The sequence below is a fragment of the Lissotriton helveticus genome, chromosome 2_1 (assembly GCF_964261635.1).
Source record: "Lissotriton helveticus chromosome 2_1, aLisHel1.1, whole genome shotgun sequence".
Lineage (NCBI taxonomy): Eukaryota > Metazoa > Chordata > Amphibia > Caudata > Salamandridae > Lissotriton > Lissotriton helveticus.
Genome location: NC_136059.1, coordinates 23813591 through 23828336, shown reverse-complemented (window position 1 = coordinate 23828336; position 14746 = coordinate 23813591). Strand labels below are relative to the sequence as shown.

Below are 14746 nucleotides of genomic sequence, written 5' to 3'. Positions count from 1 at the left end.
TCCTGACTCTGCCGGCACCACTCCACTCACTGGTTTCCTGAGTCATCTATAAAGTTCTTTGGGCGATGTGTTTTGTTCAGTGTTTGTGCTGCACCTATGGTTTCCTAGGTCTCATACGTAGGTGCTTTGGGTAATCTGTTTTGTTTGGTGTTTGTGCTGCCACCACTTGTTTCATGGATCTTTGGTGCTGTGGTTTGTTCAGTGTTTGTGCTGAGCTGTCATTTTTCTGGGTGAGTTGTGAAGTTTGCAGTCAGGTGGCTTGGGGACGTAGAAGTTGAGCAGGGAGGTTACTTTTGGATATGGTTGCCCACAGGAGCATTAGACTGATGATATTTTGACTAAAAACCTTGGCAACATTTTTTTCCGATGAAATTTGAGTGCTGGATGGTTGCAGACGTTGAAGGCATCTAGACAAAGGACATGACTGGCACATGGGCAGCTTGTGCAAACTCCTAGGGATCTTTTCCACGACGCCGACTGCTTTTGTGATGTTTTCATTCTTCCTTTTCTGCCCCCAGATTGGATTCCACATCAAGAACCGGGTGCAGGAGCTTGGCCATGGCTGTGCGTCTCTGGTGAATAAAGCAGGAGCTCTCCAGTGCAGTCCTAACGACACCTACACCAAGAAGGAGCTCATTGAGTGTGCTCGCAAAGTTTCTGAAAAGGTTAGCCGACCCTCGGTCACTCTTTCTGTCACTCAATCATTTCTTACCCCAGGTCACTCTCCTTTGTACCCTCTCATACCGCTGACCACTGTGGTGATCCCACTCCTTTTTCCGCTTGCTCTCTCCGCCTTCCTGTAATTCCTCCTCAAAGTTCCCAGATCATTTCCTTCACTTCCCTTCTCTCCTACTCATTATTCCCGGAGCTTTTGTATTTTGCTTGTATCTTCTTTTCACCCCAGTGTCCCATAGCTTTGAACTCACTGTGCACTTGTCCTCCCCCTCTGCCCTTTGCATCCCTAACATTCCCTCCTGATTCCCGTTCACCTGTGTTATGTATTGTTCCTTGCTGTTGCTTTCCTCCTCTTGCCTTGCATACTCTTTCAGCATCTGCTGCTCTGCTCCGTTTCCTCTTGTGCCCGACCTTCTTTCTTCTACTTATTGGCGTGTTTCTCTGTGCAGGTTTCTCATGTGCTGGCTGCCCTGCAGGCTGGTAACCGTGGCACTCAAGCTTGCATCACAGCTGCCAGTGCAGTGTCTGGTATCATCGCTGACCTGGACACCACCATCATGTTTGCTACGGCAGGCACCCTGAACCGGGAGAATGCTGAAACATTTGCTGATCACAGGTAACTCTACGTCCTTGACGTCATTCTGCAGTCAATTGGCTTCTCGAGAAGTAATGCTGTACAAATAGCTGTGCTACAAAGGACCTGGAATGAATACAAGATGAGAAACAATTCGGAATCAGAAGCCGAAATGTTTCAGTCTTTTTACTCTACTCTTTGTCCGTCTCTCTTTGCGCCGCTAAGGGTTGGGGGTGGGAAGGGTGTAGTGTTCTCAGCACCTAGATATGTGCTTACCAAGTGCAAACACGTATTCTGTCAATTGGCAAACTATTAGAAATTAAAAGTGCAATGTGGGGAGCCGGACGAGTGTTCCCATCTCCATTAAGTCTGTAGATAGCAGCAAGGAAGTGGCTGCGCTCACATTCTTTCGTCATCTCTGTTGCTTGTTTCTGTTAGCAATCATGCATCCAGTGTAGGTGGCCACGTGTCCAAAAGGAGGGGGAGCAGTTGAAGACAGTTGATACACATTCTCTCAAAATGGCATTTACGTAACATCACAAATGTAAGAGCAGAACAAGCAGAAATCTCAGCTACTCTATTCTCAGACTTAAAGCTAGAGGAATAACTCTCGGCAAGAGCCTCGGGTGCAGCTTTAGCACTGCCCTGAGGGCCCTCTTAGTAAGGAGTGAGGGCTCTGGAGTGAGGGCTCTGGGCTGGTGACAGCCCCTCAGTAAGGAGTGAGGGCTCTGGACTGGTGACAGGGCCCCTCAGTAAGGCGTGAGGGCTCTGGGCTGGTGACAGGGTCCCTCAGTAAGGCGTGAGGGCTCTGGACTGGCGACAGGGCCCCTCAGTAAGGAGTGAGGGCTCTGGACTGGTGACAGGGCCCCTCAGTAAGGAGTGAGGGCTCTGGACTGGTGACAGGGCCCCTCAGTAAGGAGTGAGGGCTCTGGACTGGTGACAGGGCCCCTCAGTAAGGCGTGAGGGCTCTGGGCTGGTGACAGGGTCCCTCAGTAAGGAGTGAGGGCTCTGGATTGGTGACAGGGCCCCTCAGTAAGGAGTGAGGGCTCTGGACTGGTGACAGGGCCCCTCAGTAAGGAGTGAGGGCTCTGGGCTGGTGACAGGGTCCCTCAATAGGAGTGAGGGCTCTAGACTGGTGACAGGGCCCCTCAGTAAGGCGTGAGGGCTCTAGACTGGTGACAGGGCCCCTCTGTAAGGCGTGAGGGCTCTGGACGAGTGACAGGGCCTCTCAGTAAGGAGTGAGGGCTCTGGACTGGTGACAGGGCCCCACAGTAAGGAGTGAGGACTCTGGCGTGAGGACTCTGGACTGGTGACAGGGCCCCTCAGTAAGGAGTGAGGGCTCTGGGCTGGTGACAGGGTCCCTCAATAGGAGTGAGGGCTCTAGACTGGTGACAGGGCCCCTCAGTAAGGAGTGAGGGCTCTGGGCTAGTGACAGGGCCACTCAGTAAGGAGTGAGGGCTCTGGACTGGTGACGGGGCCCCTCAGTAAGGAGTGAGGGCTCTAGACTGGTGACAGGGCCCCTCTGTAAGGCGTGAGGGCTCTGGACGAGTGACAGGGCCCCTCAGTAAGGCGTGAGGGCTCTGGACTGGTGACAGGGCCCCTCAGTAAGGCGTGAGGGCTCTGGACAGGTGACAGGGCCCCACAGTAAGGAGTGAGGACTCTGGCGTGAGGGCTCTGGACTGGTGACAGGTCCCCACAGTAAGGAGTGAGGACTCTGGCGTGAGGGCTCTGGACTGGTGACAGGGCGCCACAGTAAGGAGTGAGGGCTCTGGACTAGTGACATGGCCCCTCAGTAAGGTGTGAGGGCTCTGGACTGGTGACAGGGCCCCACAGTAAGGAGTGAGGACTCTGGCGTGAGGGCTCTGGACTGGTGACAGGGCCCATCAGTAAGGAGTGAAGGATCTGGACTGGTGACAGGGCCCCTCAGTAAGGTGTGAGTGCTCTGGACTGGTGACAGGGCCTCTCAGTAAGGAGTGAGGGCTCTGGACTGGTGACAGGGCCCCACAGTAAGGAGTGAGGACTCTGGCGTGAGGGCTCTGGACTGGTGACAGGGCCCATCAGTAAGGAGTGAAGGCTCTGGACTGGTGACAGGGCCCCTCAGTAAGGTGTGAGGGCTCTGGACTGGTGACAGGGCCTCTCAGTGAGGAGTGAGGGCTCTGGACTGGTTACAGGGCCCCTCAGTAAGGTGTGAGGGCTCTGGACTGGTGACAGGGCCCCACAGTAAGGAGTGAGGACTCTGGCGTGAGTGCTCTGGACTGGTGACAGGGCCCCACAGTAAGGAGTGAGGGCTCTGGACTAGTGACATGGCCCCTCAGTAAGGTGTGAGGGCTCTGGACTGGTGACAGGGCCCCACAGTAAGGAGTGAGGACTCTGGCGTGAGGGCTCTGGACTGGTGACAGGGCCCGTCAGTAAGGTGTGAAGGATCTGGACTGGTGACAGGGCCCCTCAGTAAGGTGTGAGGGCTCTGGACTGGTGACAGGGCCTCTCAGTAAGGAGTGAGGGCTCTGGACTGGTGACAGGGCCCCTCAGTAAGGTGTGAGGGCTCTGGACTGGTGACCGGGCCCATCAGTAAGGAGTGAAGGCTCTGGACTGGTGACAGGGCCCCTCAGTAAGGTGTGAGGGCTCTGGACTGGTGACAGGGCCCCACAGTAAGGAGTGAGGACTCTGGCGTGAGGGCTCTGGACTGGTGACAGGGCCCATCAGTAAGGAGTGAAGGCTCTGGACTGGTGTCAGGGCCCCTCAGTAAGGAGTGAGGACTCTGGACTGGTGACAGGGCCTCTCAGTAAGGCGCGAGGGCTCTGGACTGGTGACAGAGCCCCTCAGAAAGGCGTGAGGGCTCTGGACTGGTGACAGGGCCCCTCAGAAAGGCGTGAGGGCTCTGGGCTGGTGACAGGGCCCCTCAGAAAGGCGTAAGGGCTCTGGACTGGTGACAGGGCCTCTCAGTAAGGTGTGAGGGCTCTGGACTGGTGACAGGGCCCCACAGTAAGGAGTGAGGACTCTGGCGTGAGGGCTCTGGACTGGTGACAGGGCCCCACAGTAAGGAGTGAGAGCTCTGGACTAGTGACATGGCCCCTCAGTAAGGTGTGAGGGCTCTGGACTGGTGACCGGGCCCATCAGTAAGGAGTGAAGGCTCTGGACTGGTGACAGGGCCCATCAGTAAGGAGTGAAGGATCTGGACTGGTGACAGGGCCCCTCAGTAAGGTGTGAGGGCTCTGGACTGGTGACAGGGCCTCTCAGTAAGGAGTGAGGGCTCTGGACTGGTGACAGGGCCCCTCAGTAAGGTGTGAGGGCTCTGGACTGGTGACCGGGCCCATCAGTAAGGAGTGAAGGCTCTGGACTGGTGACAGGGCCCCTCAGTAAGGTGTGAGGGCTCTGGACTGGTGACAGGGCCCCACAGTAAGGAGTGAGGACTCTGGCGTGAGGGCTCTGGACTGGTGACCGGGCCCATCAGTAAGGAGTGAAGGCTCTGGACTGGTGTCAGGGCCCCTCAGTAAGGAGTGAGGACTCTGGACTGGTGACAGGGCCTCTCAGTAAGGCGCGAGGGCTCTGGACTGGTGACAGGGCCCCTCAGTAAAGCGTGAGGGCTCTGGACTGGTGACTGGGCCCCTGAGTAAGGCGTGAGGGCTCTGGACTGGTGACAGGGCCCCTCAGAAAGGCGTGAAGGCTCTGGGCTGGTGACAGGGCCCCTCAGAAAGGCGTAAGGGCTCTGGACTGGTGACAGGGCCTCTCAGTAAGGAGTGAGGGCTCTGGAGCGGTGACAGGGCCCCTGTGTCACCTGCCTCACAGTGCTTGCATAATGTAATGTAATGTAAGAGACATTTCTAACGCGCAACTTTCACTCCAAGGAGTATCTTGGCGCTTACACAACTCAGATGGAAGAGTTGGAGGAGGAAAAAAAGATGTCCTGCATTCTACACCACAATTACACCAGAGTCCTACACATGGCATCGGGCAAAGAAAAAATCCAGGTTTTCAAAGCCTTCCTGAAAGAGGTTTCTTGGGAAAATAAACGTAGAAAGGGAGGAAGCTTGTGCCAAGCCCTGGCACCCAATACGAAGAGGGATTTACCACCCGTTGTGGCCAGCTTAAAACGGGGATGAGTAAGTAGATTCTGACTGGCAGACCTCAGACAGCGCGTCGGGTGATATCTTTTGAACCCATTGCATAAGTATTTTGGACCTCGTTGATGAAATGCCCTAAAGGTAATTAAAAGAATTTTAAACAAAATTCTTTTACCTATTGGCAGCCAATGAAGAATGTTAAGTGCTGCTGAGGCTGAAGACCTACAAGGCCAACGCAGTACGAGGCGGGCCGCCGCATTTTGGACCATTTGTAACCTGTGGAGAACGGTTTTATTGGCTTCAGCATATAATCCGTTACAATAGTCTAGCCTAGAACTTATTAAGGCCACTGCGACTGTTTTCCTCGCCGATAACGGAAGTAGATCAAAAAACTTCCTCAGTGCTTTTATGATCTGAAAGCACATCCCTGCTACTGCCACAGCTTGGGGTTCAAAAGATAGTTGGTTGTCAAATTTGATGCCCAAATTGCGGGCAGATGTAATTGTATTGGGAGGAGCTTCTACCTCCGCTGGCCAGCACATTTTTGGGGAAAACAGATTATGACTCCCGACTGGTAGAATTTCTGTTTTTCCGGCGTTGCACTTTAAATGGTTGTTGGTCATCCATTTAAAAGTTGCTGCTAAACATTCCTTAAGGTCTTCCTCGGCACCTGGCCGCTCCCTGTCCAGCACCAGTATGAGTTGAGTGTCGTCAGCGTATGAAATGGAACTGATCGGGAATGACGCGATCAATTTCACTAGGGGTACCATGTACAGGTTAAAAAGTACAGGACTCAAGCTTGAGCCCTGAGGGAACCCTGAGCTGACGTCTTTAGCCTTGGACTGATATTGGCCCAGCACTGTGACTTGGCGTCTGTTGCTAAGGAAATTCCTAAGCCATGCCAGGACCTGTCCCCCTACCCCTGCGGCAGCCAACCGGTCCACTAAGATGTTATGTGAGACCGTATCGAAGGCTTCCGACAGGTCAAGTAGGATAAGGACAGCCTTCTTTCCTTGATCCATTGCCGCCCGTAAGGACTCTGCGGTAAAAAGCAGGGCCGTCTCGGTGGAATGTTCTGACCGGAATCCTGACTGATAAGGATGGAGAATGTTGTTCTTCTCCAAAAAGTTAGTCAGTTGACTGTTGACGAACTTTTCAGTCAGTTTAAACAGGACAGGTAACAAGGAAATAGGGCGCAGATTGGAAAGGGTAGTGGGATCAGCAAGTGCCTTTTTTTGGAGAGGCTTGACAGCTGCAAGCTTCCAATCATAAGGAATGTTTGACGTAGTTAGAGAGGAATTAATAATCCTGTTGATTATAGGATTAACCATCTCTACTAATATATGTAACGCCGGAGGGGGACAGGGGTCAAAGGGGGATCCCGATTTGCTAGCCAAGATTGCCTTAGAGGTTTCTTCAAGAGATACTGGGGCAAATTCCTCAAAGCAGGGAGAGGTCGTCATCTCCACAATTTGTTCAGCATCCACAGTCGTGGTTGCTCCTAATGGAAAAGTCTTCACGATAGCAAGGATCTTATTATCAAAATAGTCAGATATCGCATTATAGAGATCTTGAGATGGAGGAATCTCTTGCGATAGAGCTGATGGATTCATAAAATCCTTGACAATCCTGAAAATTGCTTTTTGTTCCTGGCCTGCCATGTATAAGGCCTGTAGATAGTGGTTTTTTTTTGCGGATTTTATTCCTGCATGGTACTTTCGTCTCGCTGCCCTATAGATGTCACGGGCGGTGGTATCATAGTTTCGACGCCACCTCCGTTCCAGTACTCTAACCTCACCTAGCTCGAGTTTCAGGGTCATTGAGAACCAAGGGGCACTCTTTTTGATCTTGATAGTTTTAGATTTGTTGTTTCTAGGTGAGCTTAACAGGGTTCCCGCTCTGGCGATCCAGTCACAGAAAGTCTGATTGTCTGCCGAAGTGGAATCGGTTAGACCTGGTATACTATCTTTTAACTTATCAATGACGTCGGGTCTACTGGCTAATAATTTCCAATTAGGGGTAGGTTTGGTTTTGAGTTTGTTTGTGCGCATCATAGAATTGGTGATGGATTTCAAGTTCCATACAATATTAAAAGGAATAAAAAAATGATCCGGCCATGTCTGAGGGCTAGGAGGTTTAACTCTCAGGCTGGTTGAATTGGAGCAAATGCAATCCAACAGGTGCCCCGCCTGATGGGTGAGTTCCTGATTTACAAGTGTAAGTCCTAACACAGCAATAATATCCATAAAACAGCTCACTCCAGGTTCGTTAGGGGACTCAAGGTGCAGATTTAGGTCGCCCAGTACTGAAAAATGGGAAAATCTGAGTGCTAGTTCGCTCAGAGCGTCACCCACTGTTTCCAAGAACTTCGATGGGGGCCCCGGGGGACGGTAGATGAGGGCCCCAGAAAAGACAAAGGTGTCGTGAATCTCCAAAGAGAATGCTAGTGCCTCTGCCCCCTTAATAACCGTCAATTGTTGAGAGGAACACTTCAGAGTATTGCGGTAGATAATGGCGAGGCCCCCTCCCCGTTGTTCAGGTCTATCCAAGCGTTGGATAAGAAAATTATGTGGGAGAGCTATGGCTAGGTCGGGATTGCACCAAGGCTTTAGCCATGTTTCTGTGACCAGAAGCCAGTCCAAGTTAGTTTCGACAATAAGGTCATGGATGTTCTGGGCGTTCTTGGGTAAAGATCGAGCATTAATTAGTCCACCCCGTACGGTAAGGGAGTCTAAAGATGTGTCCATAGGGGGCTCAGGAGTCAGTATCATACGACATTGGGTACAGCAAACGGGGCCATGCCAATTATCAGGGAGAAGTACAACGTTGCAATGGGCGTGGAGCCCTTTATGAGACAACAAGAATTCCCTCGACATACCTAAATCAGGATTGAAGGATAGCGGCGGTGGTCGCACCGAGTCTCCCGCCTACGCGCCTCCTTAGCGCTGACGGGCGCAGACGGGCAGACTCTGGCTCGACTCAGGCGCGAGTCGGGCGCGCCTGCTGCTCGTCACCGCTGCGCGGGAGGGGTGAGGATTAAGTAGAGGCTCACCTGATCAACTGCCTGAGCACCAGAGCGCTCAGGCGGATGGCACACAAGAGGTCCCGGCCACACCTAAGATGGCGGCAAGACGCCACGAGCAGCTGTCAGAAACACGAATTACTCCGCCCTAAGAGGCGGTGGGGGCACAATTAAGGTGCAAGTATGTGGGCACGATGATATTGTTTAAAAACAGGGGGAAAAAAATTATAATTAACAAAAATGAAAAAAATGCGGTAATATTTAAAATTGCGCTACAAAGCCCTGTTACATGCTAATAGTAGTGCTGGTGAATTAAAATGCGCAACAGAGTGCGAGTACAGCCTTTCCATAAGGGAAGGCTGAGGGTCTGCAGGAAAGATAATGGAGTCAAATATAGTAAATACATTTTGGGCAGACAGAGAAGTGACGGGTGTAGTGCCGGTGTAGGGGGGCAGTGTGTACTGGGGTAATCAAGGAGTGATTGTCTGTGTATGGTGGTGTTTCGGTGCTGATCTCTCCCTCGCCTCTCCCTTCATTCCCCAGGGAGGGGATCCTCAAGACCGCCAAGGCCCTGGTGGAGGACACCAAAGTGCTGGTGCAGAACGCCACCGCCAGCCAGGAGAAGCTGGCCCAGGCCGCCCAGTCGTCAGTGGCCACGATAACGCGATTAGCTGACGTTGTGAAGTTGGGCGCTGCCAGCCTCGGAGCTGATGACCCAGAGACCCAGGTAAATACCGCACCTTTCAAGCGAGCCGTGTCACTCTGCTGCACTGCATCAGTTGGGTGTGAGGATTTTCAGCTGACCCTAAATGCACCATGACCTTTTTGTTAACCTTTCTCTAGTGCTGGTTTGTATTCTGTAGTGCTTTAGTTCTGCAGCTACCTGCATGTCATAATTGTGGCTACTAAGAGGCTCAGCTGTACCGGATTCCTTTTTATTTAGTTTAAAAAAAATTCTGAGAGTTGTGTTGATAGGAATGTCTCCTGCCTGATGCTGCAAATAAATGTACACTCAATCACAGGTCTCTGCTGTGTTTTCCAGTGTGAAGCTTGCCCTTTAACAGCCATCATGTATGTTCACTGAGGGATGCTTTGGCTGACAGTACTGTGAGACCCAGAGCAGGGCTCTCTGGTCTGCACGGGGCTCACCATGCCTGCCTCCTTCTGTTACTAGGAAGTGTGAGAAAGTGCCCTCTTTCTTGCATGGTATGCCCCCACTTTTTTCTGACTGCTGATGTGCTCTGACTGAGTGTGCCCTGGGCTCCTGCCAACCAGGTACCCAGGGCCTGTGTTACTTCCCTAAAACTGTGTTGCCACTAAAACCCACTTTGCATCTCTGATCACCTGTCAGTCCCTGCTAAATGGTACCCAGGGCACTGTGATCAGAGAAGACCCCAAAGGGCTGCAGCACTTGTTGTGCCACTTCGGGGCGCTGTACCCTGACACCCACACACTTCCTTTGCAGGCTTGAGTGCCTAAGTACAGAACTAAACAAAGAGTCGACATGGCACACACCCTGTGTATCATGCCCACAGAACGCACTGCCCTGGCATTCTTCAGTCACCCCTCTAGCTGGGTACCCTATGCCAGAGGTGTGGGCACAGGTGCATGAGCCCTGTGCCCCGTGCCCCTGCAGTACCCAGGGCCATTCTTGGGCACTGTAAGTGCAGTGCTGCCATTAAGAGTATATGGTGCTGGGAGATTGTCATTACGAACTCCACAGCGCCATAATGGCTACACTGAAGGTTGACAAGTTTGACATCAAACTTCTCCGCACATTAAACCCACACTGATGCCAGTGTGAGATTTAATGTCAAATACACGACAGAGGGCATCTTAGAGGTGCCTCCTGAAACCTAACCAACTCCCAGTGTCCTGACTGCATGGCTACCGAGGCTGCCACCTCCAGACATGTTTCTGGACCCCTGGGTCGAGAGCCTGCCACTCTTGGGGGCCTGAAACAATGCACATCCTGGGACTAGGTGCCAAACCTCCTCCCCCAGGATGGGCAGGGGAAGCTTCAAAGGTGTGCCGCCTTTGTGAGCTTCTCTAGGGCACTTGCTGTACTAAGCAACTGGCCCCCACTGGTTCTGACCCCACTCTGGTAGGACAAACGGCAGGAAAACCCTGAGTGAGGAAGGGGGGTGCCAGCCTATGTCAACTCCACCCCTCAGGTGGGGGAGGCGAGGTGAAGCACAACTCCGGGCTCCTGCCATCTTGAGGATGGGGAGCCCTGCCCAATCAGAGATGGGCTCTTGCACCCTCCCACAGGAGAGGAGTAGGCTAGGGGGTGTACTCACCCCAAGACAGGGACCCATTGGTCCCTGCCCTAGCCCTACCTGTAACACCCCTAAATTTAGTATTTGAGGGCACCCTGAACCTTCTTTCCTCAGATCCCGATTTGAAAACAAGAAGAACAAGAAACAAGAAGACCAGCCGTGCAGCTGCTAACAAGAGGATGACGCCAACTGACTTGGCCCCAGCCCTACCGGCCTGTTGATCCTTGAACCTGCTCCTGCTAAATACCGGCATCTCCTGCGGACAGCAAACTCGAAAACCCCGGAGGACCTGCCTGCCTTGCTCATCTAAAGACTGGGACTCCCATGAGCAGTGGTTCTGCTCAAACAGCAACACCCCTGATGCCAGCCAGGACCGCGAACCTAGCCCACTCTGCACCCGCCGAGCCCGGCCTGTGCCCAAGTGAACAAAGACCCTGAGGACGTCCCCCCGGTGACTGGGACCCGAAGTCTATTGCCCAAAGACCCCACGCTTCAATGAACCAGACGATGCCTGCAGCCTCACAACCAGGGCCCCCTCCAACCGCGATCAGCAGACGGTAAGATTTCCCGACCCCAAAAGACACCAATGAACCCGGCCCCCTGTGCCTTCCTCTGGGGTACCTACCTCTTCTCCAAGATCCCAACTTACCTCTCGAAGTGGTGGTCACACCTGAAAATTCTCCATCCCTGAGTATGCAGCCTTGGTTCGATTTTTAACTCTTCCTTTGATTAACATTGAGCGCTCGACGGCTCAAATGCACCATGCACCCAGCCGCCCGAGTGCCACTGGAAGTGCAACTATTACCCTACTCTACTTCCCCACTTGGCCTTTGTAAGTGACCAGGAGCTCAACTCCCAGAGCCGCATGGCCTGCTTGCTTGCAGCCACCAACCGAAGGCCCCCACCCTCAATTGGATTGCATTGGGCCTAACTCTCTCTGCACCCGGCTGCCCCTGTGCCGCTGAGGGTGTAACTACTGTATCTTTCTGACCCTTGGAGACCCCTGCGTCTATGCCCAGAACCTTAACCCTACCAGTCGAGTACTGACCTAAAAGCTGATAACGAATTTTCCTTTCATAGGCTAACATTGACTGGTTTCACTTGGAAATTCTTCTAAGTGTGGAGTTTTGAAACTTTCAAATATTCATCTAAAATCAGCCGAATAACGAATTCCGATTTACTCACCTGTTATCAGGAGAGAGCCCAGTGCTGCATCTTTTAGCCCAGCACTGAACCGAAAAAGTAATTATAACTGTACTTACCAGTAACTTGAAGTTCCTCCCATAGGGTAACATTGCTTGGTTTTCACTGAAAAGTTTCTAAGTGTCAACTTTGAAAATACAATAATATTCCTTAAAAATCACTACTGTAACATACACGCTTTTACCCTATTGTTTATAGGAGATGTCTCGGGACTTAATCTAGGATCCTAGTCCTGTGATTAGAAAAGTAATCTAAAAAGTAATCCATTGCATTTAACTAGAAATAACCATTGAGCTCAATGTTATATTGTATTTGAAATTGTGTTGCATATTGCAACCACTGTAGCTATTGTACTTAAGAAGTCTATTGCCTATTTGAAAAGTAATTGCCTAAAGTCACTCACATTGAGAAAAGTATATTTTGATACCTTGTTGGTTCTAAATTAAAACAACTATATCTTTTGATACAAAACCATTGGCCTGGAGTTCAGTTTTTGAGTGTGTGAGACCATTTGCTGACTGAGTGTCTACAACAAATGCTTCACACTGTCCTCTGATCCTTCCTTACTGCTCAACCAAGCTGCCACTTTAGAGAGTAAGGTTATATCTAACTTCAGCCTCTGCCAAACCTCTGGGGACTGCTGGACTCTATACACACTGTACCTTACTTTGGTCCAGTATATACAGAGACACTTTCTTACAGGGAGCCACCTAAATATTAAGTTTAGGAGGTGTAGGAAAGTGCCTCTTTTTACATGGTTACCCCCATTTCTTTCCTTGACATCTGATGCAACCTGACTTGGTGTGACCTGGGTCCCTGCCAATCCGGTTCCCAGGGCCTGTGTTCTTTCACAAGGCTGTACCTTTGTACCCACAATTGGCACACTCCTGGCCACAGGTAAGCCCCTTCTAAAAGGTACCATGGCTATTGTGACCACGGAAGACCTCCAAGGGGTGCAGCACAGATTGTGCCACCCTTAGAGGCCCTGTACCTTAACACCCACACACTGCCATTGCAGGCTGCATGTTTCGATGCAGAGAAAAGGGAAGATTAGACATGGCACACATCTGTGTTCCATGCCTGAAAACCACTGCCTAAGGCCTTGGTAAGTCACCCCTCTAACAGGTTGCACTAGCCCTAGGATGAGGGTACAGAGGCATGAGTCCTGCACCCCTACAGTGTCTTAAGTCCATTCTTAGACATTGTAAGTGTAGTAAAGCCATAAAGAGTGTATGCTCTGGGAGTTGTCATTACGACCTCCACAGCTCCATAATGGCTTTACTAAAACTGGGAAGTTTGGTATCAAACTTCTCAGCACATTAAGCCCACACTGATGCCAGTGTTGGCTTTAATGTAAAATGCACTCAGAGGGCATCTCTAAAATCAACCAGCCCTGGTGTGGTTCCTGAATGACTACCCGCCATTTGCCACCACCAGACAGGTTTCTGGACCCCTGGGTAGAGAGCCTCCGCTCTCGGGGTCCAGAAACTAAGCCCATCCTCGGCAGAGGTGTCATGCCTCCTCGCACAGGATGAGCTGGGTCCACGAAAGGGGAAGCTTCACGGGCGTGCCTCCTTTGGAAGCTGTCCCTGCCTTTTACTGCCCCCAACAACTGGCTCCACCTGTTCTGGCCCCCACTTAGGGTGGGAAAAGCAAGCTAGGAAGTGAGGTGTGTCCACCTTTGCCAACCTCACCCGTCAGGTGGTGGAGGCGAGGTGAAGCACACAGCTCAGTCCCCTCCATCTTGAAGATGGGGGACTCGGCCAATTGGGAGAGGCTCATGCACCCTTCCACTTGAGGGTGGCATAACAGGGGGTGTACCCACCCCAAGGAAGAGATCCCTTGGTCCCGACCTGCACACCCCTTTAACGCCCCTAAATTTAGAACTATAGGGCAACACTGAACCTTGCCTCCTCAGATTCAAGGAAGAAAGGAGGACCAAAGAGCTGTGCTGACACAGGAAGAAGACGACACAAACTGCCTTGGTCGCAGCCCTACAGGCCTGTCCCATCTATGACCTGCCTACAGCAAGAACCCCAGCATGCCCGGAGGCCCTGCTCTGCAACCATCTTACAGACTCTTGTCTCCTGTGAACACCGGATTTATTCAAGCAAAGACCCACCACAGAATCTGGATTCTGGCAACTGTGATTCTGCACCAGACGCCCGCGGCCCAAGTTTGAGTGGCCCAACACCACAAGGAGGTCTCCCAAGAGATCCTGACCTGGGATCTGGTGATCCCCCGACCTGCCTCAAGACGACTCCTGCAGCCTCGACTTGGAAGGGTCCTCCTGGCCGCAACTGGAGCTAGTAAGAAAACCCAATGCCAGAAGAAATCCCTGCACCCGACACCCCACGGGCTTGGGTGGCCCAACCGATGATGTGCGGGCATCATCCAAGTAGCCAACTTTCCTCTCCAGCTGGTGGACGCCTCAAACAAAAACAAATTGTAAACATCCAGGCCGAACACTAGATAGCAAGAGTCTGCAAATCTGCAGCTCTGCAAGTTAAGAACAGATATTATCAGGGTAAGGAACATGTTCCTACTGAAGAGAAGTCTCTTATTATTTCGCTCTTTGAAGTAGGGTTACACTTGGCAATATCTCTGTGCTTCTACATTTGTGACCACAAAAAATGCTGCTCAGTGCATGCTCAGTGTTTGAGATAAGTCCGCCTGTCATCTATTGCATCTCTTTTATTGCTGGAATTTGCTGCTGTTCCTGTGTCATTGAAAGACTGGTGACGCGTTATGTTAAAGCTTTGAGCAGAAAGTGGGCAACGGAACTTGGCAGCTCCAGTTTCTGTCCGTTTCTCTAGTCAGATATTCCAAAGTCTACACAGTCTGTAGAGGACGGGTGTTACTCCAAGTTCTGCACAATCACATTCTTCATGAATCTATTTCATAATTACTGCAGACCCTGTCACCTGCTTAC

The 14746-nt window shown here is 51.7% G+C and overlaps 1 protein-coding gene across 3 annotated transcripts in view; it reads left to right on the top strand.

Annotated features, from left to right (window-relative positions):
* Positions 1-14746, top strand: part of TLN1 (talin 1) — a 750278-nt gene that overhangs the window by 641183 nt on the left and 94349 nt on the right. For all 3 annotated transcript variants that reach the window (XM_078674421.1, XM_078674420.1, XM_078674419.1), the window contains 3 exons: positions 519-665; positions 1125-1291; positions 8876-9059. In XM_078674421.1, the coding sequence (XP_078530547.1) occupies positions 519-665; positions 1125-1291; positions 8876-9059 (498 nt within the window). The remainder of the gene's footprint in view (positions 1-518; positions 666-1124; positions 1292-8875; positions 9060-14746) is intronic.